The sequence below is a fragment of the Martes martes genome (assembly GCF_963455335.1).
Source record: "Martes martes genome assembly, chromosome: 3".
NCBI classification, from domain to species: Eukaryota; Metazoa; Chordata; class Mammalia; order Carnivora; family Mustelidae; genus Martes; species Martes martes.
In genome coordinates, this window is record NC_137890.1 from 147,247,095 (window position 1) to 147,264,764 (window position 17,670).

General features: G+C 40.6%; 1 protein-coding gene across 1 annotated transcript; it reads left to right on the forward strand.

Moving 5' to 3' along the window:
- Positions 1-8,070: 8,070 nt before the first annotated feature.
- Positions 8,071-16,541, forward strand: RBM43 (RNA binding motif protein 43). The gene is made up of 4 exons (XM_080799183.1): positions 8,071-8,230; positions 10,900-11,110; positions 13,565-13,647; positions 14,714-16,541. Exons 1-4 carry the CDS (start codon positions 8,228-8,230, stop codon positions 15,461-15,463), a joined length of 1,047 nt encoding a protein of 348 aa, XP_080655309.1. The 5' UTR covers positions 8,071-8,227; the 3' UTR covers positions 15,464-16,541.
- The last annotated feature ends 1,129 nt before the right edge of the window (positions 16,542-17,670 follow it).

Here is a 17,670-nt window from a genome sequence, read left to right on the forward strand (position 1 = left end):
TAGAGTTTTAGAGACTTTATAGAAGTAAAGTTTGTCTTTGAAAATTTACCAAAAGAGGGGCAGCTGGGTGGCTCAGTGGGTTAAAACCTCTCCCTTCAGCTCAGATCATGGTCTCAGGGTCCTGGGATCGAGCCCCACATCGAGCCCCGCATCGAGCTCTCTGCTCAGCAGGGAGCCTGCTTCCCCCTCTCTCTCTCTGCCTGCCTCTTTGCCTACTTGTGATCTGTCTGTCAAATAAATTTTAAAAAAAAAGAAAAAAGAAAATTTACCAAAAGATACTATGTTGACTATTGATTGGATATTAAGTCAGGAAACCTTAAATTGTGTGTCCTGAATGAGATAGCTCCACTTACTTTGTGAAAAGACACTGTCAACATCAACATATAAGTCAGGAAAGAAGATTATGTGGAATCGCGAGTCCCTGTAACCCCTGGTGGATTTGTAAGTGAAGATGGCCTAGGTTATGCTGGAATGACAACCTCCCGAAGCTCAGGGGCCTCACAAAACCGAAGTTTAATTCTCATTCATGTTGAATGTGCAACACAGGTTGGTAGGGGAGTCTTTTTGTCCTCATCACTTAAGGCCCCATCTTGACACAAACTTCCAGAACCACGGAGGTGGGGAAAAATGAAGTCTGCAGAATCTTGCACCAGGAATTAAATGTGTAATTTAGAAGTGACCATGTCTTCTGTCTCACATCTCATTGGCCAGAAATAGTCATCCGACCTCACTGGAAAAAAAGGGACTGAAAGATTCCTTCTTGTGAAAATGAGAACCAGATATAGTTGAGCCAGAATTTTAAGGAATGCAGTCTTTCCTGTCCTACTGATTGTTAGTATCTGGATCACTCTTCTTCATACATAAGCACACTCCCACTCACCCATACCCTAGTGAGGAAAACCAAAAGTTCCATTAAGTCATGATATCAAACTCAAAGTGCATGAACCCTAGGTAGCATGTGGTTGTTTCTATATTGAGTCTGAACATTACTCCTCTTTATCCAGAGACCCCACCCTGTGGTAGAGACTAGTGGAAATGCAAAAAGAGAACTGCAATAAACTCTCAAATTTGGAAAAGGGGACGATTACGGGAACCTGTAGTGGTCTCTGGGCCAAAGCCATCTTGAAATCTCGCTGAGTAGATATATGCTTCATATACCTTGAGTATATTTTGATCAGGCCATGATTCTACTCTGGAAATTCTCCTTTTGCTTATTGACCTTATAACTTCTGGGCATTCTTCTTTTTCCATTGTTTTCCTTTTCCATATCTGGAACATATCTTTCTTGGAAGCTGAAAAGCTTATTCATTCAGTACATTATGACCAATGTTTGGGACCAGAATTTTTAAAGTTTCAAACCATCACAGTCTCTTTACTTTGGCTGGTAGCTAGTTAGGCGTTACACTTCAAAAACTTGATAGGCTTTGGGCTGCCTGGGTGGCTCAGGTGGTAAAGCGTCTGCCTTTGGCTCAGGTCATGATCTCAGGGCCCTGGGATTAAGCCCCGAGGTGGACTTCCTGCTCCTCGGGGAGCCTGCTTCTCCTTCTGCCTGTCAGTCCCCCTGCTTGGGCTCTCTCTGTATCAAATAAATAAGTAAAATCTTAAAAAAAAAAAACCCCAAAATGTAATAGGTTTCTAATCTATTTTATTTTTAATTTTTTAAAAAAGATTTTATTTATTTATTTGACGAAGCGAGAGAGAGACCACAAGTAGGCAGAGAGGCAGGCAGAGAGAGAGGGAAAAGCAGGCTCCCCGCCAAGTAGAGAGGCCGATGTGGGGCTTGATTTCAGGACCCTGAGATCATGACCTGAGCTGAAGGCAGAGACTTAACCCACTGAGCCACCCAGGCACCCCAGGTTTCTAATCTATTTTATTTTGGTCAGCTTATATGTGCTAATAGCCACACTGACAGTTTTTTCTAGACTCACGTTTTATTATTTTTTTTTAGATTATTATTATTTTTTTATTGTGTTATGTTAGTTACCCTACTAGACTCACTTTCTAGAGTTGCTATAATTCTCTGCTTTCTTGGTCCTATTCTTCTCTCTGTCTGTTTACTTAATTGTAGGTACTTTGGTCTATCAGACCACTTACAGTTTCTGTTGCCTGAGCCAGTTTGTCTAGCTGAAAGGGTTTATTAAGTTCAGTAGCCTTCAATTGTTTTTGTTGTTGTTGTTGTTGTTGTTGTTCTGAGGGACTTTAATCTGTTCAGAGAGCCAAAGCTTGATTATTGATTTGATCTTTGCAATAAAGTGGAGTTCTAATCAGCCTTTGTTACTCAGAGGTTTTATCATTTGAGAATAGAAGTATTGTTTCTTCCATCCTACATGTTCCCGTATTTCCAGATTTCTCTATTCCCTTTCCTTCTGGCCTATTCTTTTCTAAGCTCATTTCTTTTTTATATTACGTTGTCAAATGCACTCAATAGTAACAGACATATGCTACTAATTTTGCTTTTTCACACCCTTTAAAAAAAAACTACAAGCTAATTAGGTACATAATCTGCCTTCCAAGCTATCACATGTGACAGCTTTACCAAATGTTTTTCTACTACATAATATGAATCGCCAACCTTCTAATCTCTGATAATTATTTTCTAATTACCTGCCCCTCAACCAAAGCCATGTGTTGTAGATTGTCTTTTTTTTTTCTTTTGAGTATAGCAATGCTCCAGAATGCCAATTGTATATCAATCAGGATAAATTATATGATACCGATGTGGCAAATTATGTCTTAATTTCGGAGACCAGAACAAAATTTTATGCCTTGGTCCATGATGGGTCAACAAAAAGAATGCTCAGGGTAGACATTCATAGGGACATAACAGTAACCACAAACTTTTTTTTTTTTTTAAGGCTTATTTATTTATTTCAGAGAGAGAGAGAGAGAGACAGCAGGAGTGGGAGGGGCAGAGGGAGAGAGAGTCCCAAGTAGACTCCCCGCTCAGCAGAGAGTCCGATTCAAGACTCCATCTCATGACCATGAGATCACAACCTGAGCGGAAATGTGGAATCAGACACTTAACCGACTGCACCACCCAAGCATCCTGGCAGCCATCAATTTACTGCTGGATGTCATGCCAGAAGAAAAGAGCTTTGAAGGGTCTTGAAATAGCAATTAAATTCTTGGTCCGCAAATGTCCCTTTCATTTGCAACTCAGCCAGAACTAAGTATATGGCCCCACCCAACCATAAAGGAGCTTGGATGTTTAATTCTACAGTATGCTTGGAAGGTAGGAAGCCAAAACTGTACAATGAATAGCGTTAATGATATCTGGTTGGTATTGATAAAAAAAGAGATGCTCATTCTTGAAAGATACACAAAGTATAATCACACCCAGATAATGGTAACATTTTTATGTCCTTCTTTCCAATTCTTTTTCCCCAACCATAATCACATTTCATTTTGTGACTATACCCTATTTCTAGGGCGACTATTTCTCATTGCAGGACATTTAAGATTGCTTCCAATTTTCCACACTTATAAGTGCTATGATGTAAATAAACCCTTTTATATCCTGGAATACAAATGTTTTTCTGCAATTCTAATCTTATCTCAAGGTGATAATTAGTAGGTTGATAGGGTGAAGGATATCAGTTCTTTCAAGGATCTTGATATATATGGCTGCAAATGCTTCCCAGAAAGGTAGGCATCAGTGTGTACTTCTTTCTTTTTTGAAGATATATCTATTTATTTGACAGAGAGACAGCGAGAGAGGGAGGAGAGGCAGGCAGAGAGAGAATCGGCTCCCTGCTGAGCAAGGAGCCCAGTGAGGGGTGGGGGTGGGGGGTGGCCCACCATCCCAGGCCCCTGGGATCATGACCCAAGCAGAAACCAGACGCTTAATGACTGAGCCACCCAGGTGCCCCTCAGTGTGTACTTTTATTTTAAGTACAATAAGGACAATTTCATTGCTCCCTTTCAGCATTGAGTACTACTCCTTTAAAAATGATTTTCTTATTATGCTATTTTTAGAAGTCTTCACAATATATACCACGTCTTATGAAATTAAATAATTAACAAGATACAGATGAAATATCAAGTAATGGGTTTCATTTTTGGTTTTTTGGTATCACAAATTAAAAACATCCAGGAAAATGTCATTTTCATTTTACTTAAACTATGATTCAGAGCAAAGTGCAGTGAGATGGGAGGCCTCATAACTGGGGCTGTAAGAGATTAAAATATTTTTTTGGATGCCGTTTCAGTAATAAGCTGCTAGAATTATTTTGACCACATTTGGAGTCATGCTTGCTCAAGGATTTTTTGGCACATTAGGGGGAGAAAAAGTTTTCCCTGACCCTCCTAGAGTCCCTGACTGGACCTGAAAATTAAACCAATAAAACCAAATTAACAGGAGAATAGCATAGACATGTATTTAATATAAATTTTCTGTGATATGGGAGCCTTCGTAAGGAGCTGAAGACCCAAAGAAATTATTAAACCTGAGTGTTTTTATGCTAAAGCTGATGATGAGTGTGAAGTCATAAAAAGTCGAAGACAATGGGACGAAGAGTGTTCACTAAGTGTAATAAACAAAGGGAAACAGCAAAGTCTGTTCATTTAGATTCCTTTCTGTGTCCTTTTGTCTTTGGAGGTAAAGCTGTTCCTTTCTTCTGGATACAGGGAAGAATGAGGGTTGCATAAAACACCGGAGAGTTTTATGACCTGCTTCAGGGGAATGTCAGAAAGTCCTTCTTGCACACGTCCTTTCTTTTATTCCCTCAGTTTGAAATATTCAGTATGCCAAGCTGTCATATTTTGGGGGTAGCATTTTCCTGCATCCCGTCAGCACGTACAAGCTGGAATAATTGGAACATACAAGGTTAAGGGTCATTCTAAGATTCCATGGCACACATGGGTAGCCTTCCTGACTCTAATCCTGGATCTCTTGTTATTCCCTGGAGAGGGTCCCAGCTTGAATTATGGTGCTCATGTCCATTTACAGTTAATCTTTGTTCCCACCTCCAGCCCAAAGCACATCTTTTCTGCTTCCTCTCTTCATATGTTTGTCTTTTCTGGTTAAACAGAAGTATACAACATACGACCTTTTGTGTCAGACTTTTTCACTTCGTCGATGTTTTTGAGCTTCATCTTTGTTTCATGTATTAGTAGTTCATCCCTTTTTATTGCTGAGTAGTATTACATTGTAAATATATATATATATATACATATATATATATATATGGTGCATTTTGTTTATCCTTCAAGCAATTGATGGTCATTTGGGTTATTTCTACTTCTTGGCTATTATATATAATGTTGTTATGAACACTGGCAATGTTAGTTTGGACATTATGTTTTCATTTCTCTTGGGTAGTTCTCAATGAGTAAAATTTCCTGGTCACGTGGTAAATTTATGCTTAAATTTTTGAGAACTGCTAAACTGTTTTAAAAGGTGGCTGTAACATTTTACTTTCCCACCAGCGACGTATGAGAGTTCTCCTTTCTCCACATTCTTGACAACATGTTATTATCTGTCTTTTTGATTACAGCCATTTTAGTCAGTGTGGAGTGGTATGTCATTGTGGTTTTAATTTGCATTTCTTTAATGACTAATGATGCTGAGTATATTTTCATGTGCATATTATCCATTCATGTATCATTGAAAAAAAAAGTCTATTATTCAATTTTTTGTCCATTTTTAAGTTGGATTGTCTTTTTATTTTTGTGTTGTAATAGTTCTTTGTATATTGTAGATACGGATCTTTTATTAGATGTTGTAATTTGCAAATATTTTCATGGTGTTCTTTAATTCTAGTGGACTATCTTAGAGTATGCTAGGTGATATTGCTGAAAAAAATTCAGTAGCTTAAAACATCAGAACTTTATTTTTCATTCATATATATTTTGTTATGGGTCCAGGCAGCTGTCTAGTGCAAATGTGTTCTGCATATTGGCTCAGTGGTGCATGTTCCCTTCAATGCATTCTTTGAGCACCAAGGACAAGAAGAGAGCATTGGAGACTCTTGTGCTGCCAATGAAACACCTTCACCCAAATAGGAGATGTGTCAGTTCTCCTCACTTTCACTGGCTGAATGAATGATATGGCCTTGACGAAATCAAAGGCTGAGGAAGGGCAATGCCTCCAGGTGCCTGAATTGAGAAGATCAAACACTGGTGAGCAGTACCAATGTATACCATGTGGGGGGAGACAAGTGAGAAAAAAAAAATAAATATATGAGGATATTTTTAGAAAAGGGTGATGCTATTAAGACAGAATGACAGGGTGATAGTATAACAATTAACTGGGGAGGGGGGAACAAATTCAGAGGGGTAATTAGAAGCAGTCTCTTTGAAGAGGGGTCATTTGAGCTCAGACTTTAGTCACAGCAAGGAGTCAGAAAAGTGAAGATCAGGGAGGAGCTATCCAGCCTGGACAAAGAACCAAGGGCAAGGGGTGCCTGGGTGGCTCAGTCAGTTAAGTGTCTGTCTTCGGCTCAGGTCATGATCCCAGGGTCCTGGGATCAAGCCAAGCCCCCACATCAGGTGCCCTGCTCAGCGGGGATCCTGCTTCTCCCTTTCCCTCTGCCACTCCCCCTGCTTATGCTCTCTCTTTCTGTCAAATAAATTAAAAAGACAACACAAAACAAACAATAACCAAGGGCAAGAAAAGTCTCCAGTTAGATGGCTTCTTGTGTGGTCAGAACAGAGGGAGTGAGGGCAGTTTAGGGGGTCTAGCCATAGAAAGCAAATCAAGGCCATTTTTCTTTCCTGGTAGAAATGTAAATTTTATTTACGGTGCAACGGGAATTTAAAGTAAAAAAATAAAAATAAAAAAAAAAATAAAACCAATGTGCAGTATTCAAGTGCAATGGGAAGACATCAAAGTGTTTAAATAGGGAACAAACCTGACTTACATTAAAAAAGAATTGTTCGGTGTGTGGTATCCAGAATGAATTGAAGGGGAGCACGGCTGGATGCGGACTTGATCTGGCTGGTGAAGGTGGGGTTGGAGAGAGTGTGTTCATGGAATGTACTAAACAGAGCTAAGGAAAAGAGGAATCACAGAAGACAAGTGAGTCATGAGCTTGGGCTCCCGGGTGGGTAGTGTTGTTATTTACTGAGAGGGAAGGAAGGGTGGAAGGAGAGTTTGGCTTGGTCTTGTTAAATTTCACATGCTTATTACACACACCAAGGGGGCCCTTAGGTACTGGAATCTGAAGATAAAGTCTGAGTTGGGGAATTACATATAAATTTACCTCAAACTGTTTAAAACTTTTATAGTCTTAGGCCATATATATATGTGCCATCAGCCATATGATAAGTAGCTCTATTCACGGACTGAGTGAAAAACTTAACCAAAATTACACATATTAAAGCAACGCACAGTTGGAATTTGTGTACAGTATCTTGGACTTGGGCGCTGTAACTTCAGTTCGGAGAGTGGAACTGCTCAGTCTATGCATTTTCACACTTCTTTCTCACTTTAAATTTTGAAAGGGGCCCAAATCCTTAGAAATGGTTGCAGCTATCTACGCTTGCAGCAACACGGACGCTTCCTCACACGCTGGCTAACACTGGGTATCACTATACTTTTTAATTTCTATCATGCTCATCGTGGAGAAAAGGGATCTCGCTGTGATTTCAGTCTGTATTTCTTAGGAGTGGAGCCAAGCTTCTTCACGTTTGCCAGCCATTTGCCTTTCCTCTTCGCGCTCTCTTTGACTGCGAAGCCCTGTAGGTAGATTACTCGGTGCGTGACCCCCTAGGTGCCAGACTGGAGTCAGACCAGCGTGGACAAACCGGGGAGGTGTCTGTTGACAGGTGCCCTACGCTTTTCAGCCGGTGCCCTGTGCCCCTGGCCGCCGCGTGACTGGCCCTGGGCTGGCAGGTGAGGAAGAGGAGAAACAGGTGTGGGGTGGTGGGAAGTCCCGCGACAGGGAAGCCGAGGGCGCGAAAAGGGGGTCCGGATTTCTGTCTCCAGAGACAACACCCGGAGAGTCCCCGAATTACTGCTGGGATTCCTGCCGGCCCCCCTCTGGCGCGAGTTTCAAACGCTGTGAAACTAGCCAGGCGGCAGGCGGCCCGGGTCGGGGCTTCCGCTCGGAGGCCGCGAGGCGCAGAGCAGCGGGAGGTCGTGGAGGGGCCGTCCTTTTCTCACATTGTCTCCGAGCTAGCCGCAGCCGAAACTGAAAGCAAAACCTGCCTGCGGGGCCCTCCCTGCGACCCGCGCTGTGCTAGAGTTGGGCCCTGCCGGCAGCCGAAGGCGCGTCTCTCCTCCGCCATGGCAAGTTGCTTTTGTTTTACATTTTGCGGGGCAGGGTCGTTCCCGCCCGTGGTCCCGGTCCCCCAGAAGGGCGCGGAGCGGGGCCAGCGCGGGTGCGGAGCTGTCCCGGGCGGCGCGCGGAGAAGCCGGGTGCGGGCGGAGAGTCCCCCTGGCCCGGAGGCACACCCGCCCGCAGACGCGGCCCCGACCTCTCTGCACCTGCTCCTGCGGCGGTTCTGCGCGCGCTGGAAATTCACAGCAGGCGGCGAGGGAGAGGCTCAAGTCCAGGGAACGCCTTGCCACCGCCCGCACCCGCACTCTCCTGCTCAGGGACACAGCTGTCTCGTCGAGAAGTCGCTTCCCAGGCTGGTTGGGCTTAACTGTGGCCTCCCACTTCATGGGGGAACCAGAGCGGAGAGAATTACCCAGAAATGGAGGCCGCTGCTTCCTTTTGAAAAGGGCCGGCAAGAAGGATTCGAGCCAAGGATTCAAGTTGGGAAGGCATCCCGATGTCTTGTCTGCATTAGTAGGAATTCTCTTGTGGCCTTAGTTCTGTCTCCAAGGACAAAGGGCTCTGTGTTTTCACCATCTGTGCTGGCTAGCAAGAACCGTTAGCAAGTTCAAGATTGAGCCTTCCGTGTTCTTGCCATCAAGCGCTTGGAAACAGTGGCAGGGCCTTTAACGGCTAGGGTCCCGGAGATGCCAAAGCCTTCGTGAGGTTTCAGTACAATTTTGTTTACTGGCAGCAGTAAAGGCAACGTCAATGAAAATAAACAACTAATTTTTTAAAAAGGAAGTATATACGAATGCAGGGCAGGAATCTAATTATTTCTCTCCAGTGCCTTACTTAAAAACTCAGTTTTTCTTTATAGCTTCTAGCTTTCTGACATTATGGTCAACAGTGTCTTAAGTATATCACTGATACTGGGAAAATGTCATCACCTAATAACTCTTGGCCAAATGCTGCTCTTGTTTCAAAATCCTATATCTCTGTGGTAGTTCTTGGAGGGGTTATATCCAAGAACCCCTTTTCTTAATGCTGGATAGAAGAGATTGGTAGTCGTCAGGGAGAGTTCCTTTGATTTCAAAGATAAATTAAATGCAGACACTTAAATAAAGAAATATGGAATTAGTATCATTGAGGGCAGAGGTGGAGTAAGATTTTTCTGAATTTAAATTGATGGAAAGTTTTTCTTTGGCATTGATGAAAGGTCAAACAGAAAGCTCATTGACAAGCCATGTAACCATTGAGATTGGTGTGGAACAGCCAGTGTTGTATAGAGACAAATCAGTGAAGTAGAATTCCTGAAAAATCTAAAAAATCTCTTGTCATTTCTTTTCCTCTGCTAGGAAGAACTATTTTGGGATTATTACATTATACCAATTGGGACCAGGGTGGAGGAAAACATATATTTTTACTGTTTCCTATGCGATCTAGTTGTGAATATTTTAAGAAACTCTGTTTTCCTCCATTAAAAGTATCTTCTGTTACAAATATTTAATAGATTTCATTTTCATTTTCAGGTTTCATTTTCAGGAGGTACTCCCTTTGTTTTATATGTCTCAACATGAGCCATTTTCATCCCCTGTCCCTCTGTCCCTTTGCTGTTGTTGTGAACTCTTTTGCATTTTTAATTAAATTTGGCCATTAATTAAAATTTGACCTCAGCCTTTTTTATTCTTTTGCTTTCATTTCAAGGTGCCATTCGGATGGACAGGATGTTATGTACCTAGACTGTTTTCTTGACCTTGAACATCAAAAGTAGCTTGCTTGTCCTCTGTGAAGTCCTGTTCTGAGTACAGAGTCCTCTGAGCTGAGAGCCGAAAACATCTTTGTGATCTGTTAACCCTTACTTGGGCCCATGAGATATCCTGTCCTCCCTGGGGGTAATTTAGGATAGATTAAGTCTGAGCTTTGGTATAATCGGGTTGGACTACCTACGTAAGCACTGGGAGCAGCTTATGGGTCTTCTTTCCTAAATGGGCTGGGGAACAAATCAAAACATTGAAATAGAAGCCCCTTACCTGGGTAATATAAGAAGTTCAAAGAGAGTGAGCTCAGGGAGGTATCTACTGGGAGCTGGTACTCTGTGCTGAGTATGATGGCAGGGTCTGCAATAACATATACTCTCAGTAGTTGAATTCCAGCTCAAATATGTACAGGAGGGCAGGGTTTACTCTACTGCAGCCTCAGTATGTTTGCTGGAGTTTATATTTTTTTATGGTATCTTTTTTCTAATTCTGGCAAAAAAAGTAGAGATGTGTTTATTATTGGCTTATGTACTGTGGGACTATACAATCAACAAAACATACAGCCATCTCCAAACTACCATATTTGGTGGTTAGCTTGATTTGCTTTTAAACTTAATTTTTAAAATTTTGTATCTCTGATTTCTTCCTTTGGGACTGCCATTAATTTGGGGCCTTCCTAAAATCAGACAAATATTAACAAATGCTTTCCATTTATAAAACAAATGAAGAGTTCACTTTTTACATTTAGTTCTCAAATTCATGTGGCATATGATGTGAGGCAAAGATCTATCCTTAAATCTTTTTTTCAAGTATCTGATCAACTGTACTAACACCTTTATTGAATAAAATAGCCTCTCCCTCACTGATGTGTGATAATGCCTGTATTAAGTTGAATCTTATTTTTATATTTAAAAACTATCCTACTCTCTCTCTTATAGGCATCCGTTTTGGAAGGTAAGGAATCCAAAACTTCTGGAAGAACAGCTGCAGTTGCTGGCCATTTGGTTGGCCTTTTTAATGATCAATTACGGACCACAGTAATGAAGACTCACTTCCAAGATACTAAGAATGAAAGTGGGGTTGTTGGAAATGTGATAAATCCAACAAAAACCAGGGGAGTTGCAAATGTGAGCTTCAAAGGAAAAAAAGGTATTTCCAAATCAAATTTTATAAACTTAGAAATACTTCTGCAATGAAATTAAAAACTGAATTTCATTAAAATGATTCATGGGATTGGTAAAGTTTAAAGTAGCTTTTTGAAAATATTATTCAATTCTGAATATGAAAGTGGTACAATATTGCATTAACAAGAATATATGTAAAATGGTTCATGATAAAGTTGGTAGTAACTGCCAAATTCTTGAAGACTTCTTTCCTCCTATATTTGGAATCTGTCTAGATCTTGGGGAAAAAAGTGATATATTTTGTTGTAGAAAACTTGTAAAATACAGAAAAGAAATCCCCACAAAAATAATCTATAATCTCACACATAAAATGACCGCTTTGGGAATTTTCAAGTGACTCCAGCAATATCATCATACCATTTGCTTCTCTCTGTTCAAACCAACAAAAGGATATTTTAACATAGTGTTGGCTTTATCACGGGAATGGACTGGAGAAATATGGCTTGGATCTGAGATCAGATGGAGCCATTCTGTTCCTCACCTCCAGCCCTGACATAGGTGAGGACGTTGGGTCTGCAGAACATATTCATCCTTTCAGGCCCATGGAGGGGGCAGCCTTCTCAACAGTTCAGTGACTGGCAAAATAAATTGCCAGAGAAAGATGAGCCTCCATGCCAGCATCCTGGAGGTAAAATACCACATGGTAGTGAGAGCAGAAGAAAAGATCTTGCTTTGCTTGAGGGAAGATAGGATCTAGAGAGAGACCTAAGAGACTGTGGATTATCAGGGTACCTTTATCTGTCACCATTAATTCCTTCCTTCCTTCCCATTGGCAATGTTCAGGGAAGGATGGTAGGAAGGGTTCCTTCTTATGGCTCTTACGGGATTATAGTGTTTTTAGAAGCTAATTTTTCAAATGTTGAATTGATAACTCAGAGAGAGAGAAAGAGAAGGCTCATTCATTCATTTATTCACAAATATTTGTGAGTGCTTATTATTTGCCAGGCCCCATTCTAGGCCTTCTGGATACAGCAGTGAGTGAAATAGGCAAAATGTTTTCTTTCCTGAAGCATATATCCATGCTGGATAGATAATAAAAAGGCAATAAATGAATATATATTACATTGGGTGTTTTATTAATTTCCACATGTATATATTATTTATATTTATTTGTGTTTATATATTTATTTATTATGTTTATATATTAATTTGTGTATATTAACATATAATGTGAATACTATGAAAAAAATATAAGACAGAATAAAGGGATGGGATGTAATGGAGAGGGCTATTTTATTAGATAGAATGGGTAGGGAAATATTCCCTTTAGGTGACATTTGAGCAGACACGTGCATGAGGTAAGGGAATGTGCAGATAAGGGTCAAGAACATTCTAAGGCAAGGGGAGGGCTGGGAAAACCTCTGAGAGGGTAGCATGCTGGGCATTTTGAAGATAGCAAGGTGGCCCGAGTGGCTGGAGCAGAGCCAGTAAGGAGAGAGTAAAAGGAGATGGGTCAGATGGGCAGCTAGGGGCCAGTACATATTAAGCAGCCTATAAGTCAAGGCAAGGTGTCTGGATTTTATCCTGGGGGAGAGGGAGGGTTTTGAGCAGATGACTGACAAAGTGTGACTACCTTTTCTTGGGTGATCCCTCTGGCAGTGGTGTGGAGAACAGGAGCTAGTAGTCATTGCTGGTTTTGACTAGGGTGTTAACAGAGCTGGTGATTGAGACCAAGTGGCCATTCACGATTTGCTGACAGATTAGATGTCATTTTCTTAGATGTGGAACACTGGAGGAAGAGTACTTTTGGGATGGGGATGGTTACCAAGAGTTGAACTCTGGTCATTGCGACATTTATTTGCATAATGAAGTAGAGATTTCCAAAAGCAAAGGAAAGTCAAGGCCAAAGATAGAATTTGCAAGTGATACATCTAGAAATAGTATCTAAAGCTGTGGGATTGTCAAGATCAACCCTTGGCTGGGTGTATGTTTGCTAAGAGATACAAGGCCTGAGGCCTAAGGCATGCCAACATCTAGAAAATGGGAAGAGAAAAAGAATTAGCAAAGGGCACAGTGAATTTTGAAGAAAGCCAGGATAGTATGGTATCCAGATTCAAGAAGGTGGTCTCCTCGTGGCCATAATTAACAAAGGGAGAATTTCCTCTTAGGTTTTTGTGTTCTATTCATATATATGTATACATATATACATATGTATACACACTACACACTTGCGTGTTTTAAAAAATATGATTAGGATCATAGGTACACATAAAATGAATTTTAAAGTAAAAGGGAAAACTATTTAAATGTTGAATTTAAAGGAAAAATGTAGAAAAAAATAAGGTATGTGAAATAATAGAGTTGAAGATTTTTATTATTAATAATTAAAGTAATTATTAGTGTGTCATCCCACAAACACTTCTTTTTTTTTTTTTTCCCCACAAACACTTCTGATGGCAATGTTTCTGCTTATGTGTAGAGAATGTCAACAGAAAACAGGAACACTGTCAGGTAGAAAAGTCTGGATCTACTCAGTTCACAGACCCTCATTTCAATGAAAAGGTAAGGTATGATACTGGCAGTCCTGGATCCCCTCCCTCCCTTCCCTCGTTCCTCCCTTCTCCCCCGCCTCCTCCTCCCTCCCTCCCTTCCTTCCTGATCTTAATTAATTAATTAATTAATTATCTGAAAGAGAGAGAGAGTGAGTGAGAGAGAGAGCATGAGCAGGGGAAGGTGCAGAGAGACAAGCAAACTCCCCACTGAGCAGAGAGCCTGACATGGGATTCATGGGGTTTGGGACTCTGGGATCAAAACCTGAGCTGAAGGCAGCCACTTTACCAACTGAGCCACTGAGGTGTCCCCTGGATCATGTTTCTTCTCTGTGTTCCTTACACGGGAGACACAAAGCACTCTCATCTCATGATTTCTACCAAAGAAAATGCACACTTGCTAACCTGGGTCATTGTTAAATGCCAAACGTGTGTCTTGAAATTTTTTGCTTATTGACTGGCCTATTTTATGTTTCTGTGTATTCCTCTTGATGCTTTCAAGCAAGTGCTTTTACGCTCATATGGAGGATGTCAGTTATTTACCTAAAGACTTATTTGAGGACAAAAACCCAATTAAGATGAACATTAAAAAGATTTTAAAGAGGCAGGAGAGGTAAATATAAGAGGAAAGAGTTAAAATTCATTGGTATAAAACCATTCACTAAGAAACTCAGCGTTCTGGGCAGCTTCTGATGAACTTCACTAGAAGGGCTTTCTAAGGGGACCCGGTCCACAGAGAAGAACTAGAACAGAGTGCTATCTGTACTTATAACAGTGTATGGGTTTTGCTTAAGGCTTTGTTTCAAATAACATTCTGTCTCTAAAAAATATTTGACTATCTCTGTTTTTGGAAATGCAATGAGGGACTATGAATCCCAAATTGAACATTATGAACTTGATGGGGTTGTGGGATCCCTTTGATGGGCTGCTATGGCACAAGAAACCAGTCTATGCTCGGCAGTTGGGGCTTGGTTTGGGGTAACTGCTGTGGAGACAGAGAAATTGGCAGAAAAAGAATGTGTTTATGTAGTCTGCTTGAACTGACAGCGCTGTTTTAATTTCTCTGTGTTTAATTTTAGGTCTTCAGCTCTGTGGAAGCTATCCTCGATCTTTCTGTTTTTCGGAGTCAAGTCCCTCTAGAAAGTCTGGTAATGGAGCTGAAAAGGAAAATCCCAACTTTATGCTTCAGTCCTTTGGAACCTAATGGAAGAATCTCCGTCCAAGGATCATTTCTGGCTATCCAGAAGCTCAAAGAATCTTTGCTATTAAAAGCAAGTTTTCTTTTAGAAAAAAACAGGAATTTTATCAGTGAGGGGAAAAGGCCGAATAGGCAGAACCCCAGAAGGCATCTCCAGAGAAGTAGCTCCTCAGAGTCGCTCAGGTCTTCAGTGACCAAGGCCACCAGGAGAGGAGAAACGCTTGTTCTCAACACAGATATTTTCCTCTACCTCAAAAAGAGCAGATTTTACAAAAACACATTGAAAACCTGTCATGTTTTCTGTGAGGAAAGAGTGGATGGTGAAATAACCACAATTTGTATAAAAAATGCTCAAGAATGTTCTCAGCCAAACAATGAAAAGGTTGTAAAAGCACTTTTTGAGGAATATTCACTTGCTCTTCACTTCGAGCTGAGAAAGGAGACACTCACTTTGAAAGGAAAGGGAAGTAAAGACAAAAGAAATATTAAGCTGGCATGTGAACAACTTAGTTCAAGGTTCCCTCAGGTTCTGATTAATTTTTATGAGACACACATTGACATTATAGGATCATCTTCTGACACAAACTTGTTTAAAAAAGAGATCATGGAATTAATAAGGTTAGAAAGCTAGACAATGAGATCATGGCAGTAGTCATGACAATGGCAGTGGCTTTCCCTCACTGAGTAGTGAGTGGTGTCTGACTAGCTTTACACACATTATCTCATTTAATCCTTGCAACCATCCTTCAGTGTAGACAGTGCTATCCTCATGCTGTAGGGGAAGAACCTAGGATTTGGAGAAGTTAAAACTTTTGTCTGGAGTTATCCAGTGGGCAAGGAATGGGGCTGGGGTTAAACTCGGCCTATCTGACTGCAAAAATAATATTTAAGGCTTAAAACTTTGAAAAAAAATCTCTTTAAGTTTGGAGAAATCTCATTTTCTCTGTACCCCCAAATTCTCAGAAAGAGAAATAGCCTTAAATCTAACATAGAAGATGTTTGGATGATTGTTATGCCTTTGGCCATTTCATAGCATTTACTACGAATAGTTTGTTTACTCCAAATAGAATTAGAACGCTGGCAAAACTCACTGGAGGAGCTACTTTGATTGAAAGTACTTCTGAAGCAGGTAATCATTACTTGACTAAATCTGATTGGTACGAGGCTGTTGGACCATGTGGGACATTTTTATTGTTGCTTATTTAGCCTAAGTACATACATAAAATGCTGGTTCTCTTAGAATTGTGGGGAATTACAAAGTATAGTGTCTTTTTTCTTTATTCCCCCCCTTTATTTTATAATTACATGGCTAAAGTAATAGCATTTGAGGAACAAAATCATAGGTGTTTCCTTAAATATGACAGAAGGATTTGAAAATTCATTACTGGGAAAGGGAAAACAAGAGCTTTTAAGTTATTTGGTTGTCTATGACTCCCCTGAATTTAACTTTGGGATAGTTTCAAGTGCCTGGGGCACATTATCCTAGGATAATAAAATGTATACATCTTGCTCATCTCAAAATAATAAAAGTGGGGACGCCTGGGTGGCTCAGTGGGTTAAGCCTCTGCCTTCAGCTCAGGTCATGGTCTCAGGGTCCTGGGATCAGACTCTGCTCAGCAGGGAGCCTGCTTCCGCCCCCTCTCTGCCTGTCTCTCTGCCTACTTGTGATCTCTCTCTCTTTGTCAAATAAATAAATAAAAAATATTTTTAAAAAAGTAAATAAATGTGATCATGATGATGTGGACTGTTAAATCAAAAGAAAAGCATAAGACAAATTTCTCTATATGCTTTCATTTTTCTTAGCCATCTAAATCCCAAATGTTTCCATCTTTTAAGATATGATATTTCATTGTTGTTTGAGTAAACTTTTTTTTGTCATGGCAAGCTGCTGTTTATATCAAATACTCAAAAAGATGCTTCATTTCTATTTTGTTCCTAAGAGTTTGTCTCAGTCTGGGTCCAATCAAGAGGGAGAAGGCCCACGGCAATTTGAATAGGGAGAGTTTAATATAAAGAATTGTTAACTATAATAGGGGATCGGAATAATGAGGGCTTGGCTAGTAAGAAATAAAGAAACTTAAAAAATACAGGAACAGCTGATCTAAGAAGCAGTTTAGATACCTGTGGAAGAGTCCCCTACCTCCCATCCCAGGACTGAGAATTTGCTGGAAGGTTTGTGCCAGGGGATCTTGCTGGAAATCCACCCTCTAGCTTGCTGGAGGAAACTGTTCAGAGGAAGTGTTTTACCAGAGACATTCTATTACACAATGCACTGGGGAGTTGCTGGGGGAAGCCATTAGTGGCTGGATGTAGCTGGCCATTATGTTCTCATAGGCCCTGAGTGTTGGGGAGGCCTTGTGTGCTGGGGGCTGAACACGTGAGCAACTGCTCCTGCTGCATGAGCCTAATGCTGGAGAAGCTGCCCATGTTGCAGAAGCTGGGCACTAGGAGAAGCTTTCTCTGCGGAAAAACGGATCCCTAATTGACTGCCAATTGAACAATTTGAGGTAGGAATGACTTTCCTCTTGCAGTGTCTCTCTATCGCCCTCTACTGAGAAAACTTAACATCCTATCAACTATAGAGGAAAAATTTTAAGAATCCCAGATTCCTTTTCACAGAGTAGGCACATAGGATGAATTTAAAGCAGAGTCAATAAATTGATGACTGAAAAAGTTTAATTTGATACCTACTAAGGTTTTCATTATTATCACAAATTTAACACCAACAGGATAGTCTTTAAACAAAGAGCTGGATCAGAAAAATGATGCTCATTCCATGTTCTGTAAGACATTGATTTACAAGTATGGATATAGCATCTTCTGCTTGACATTATGTAT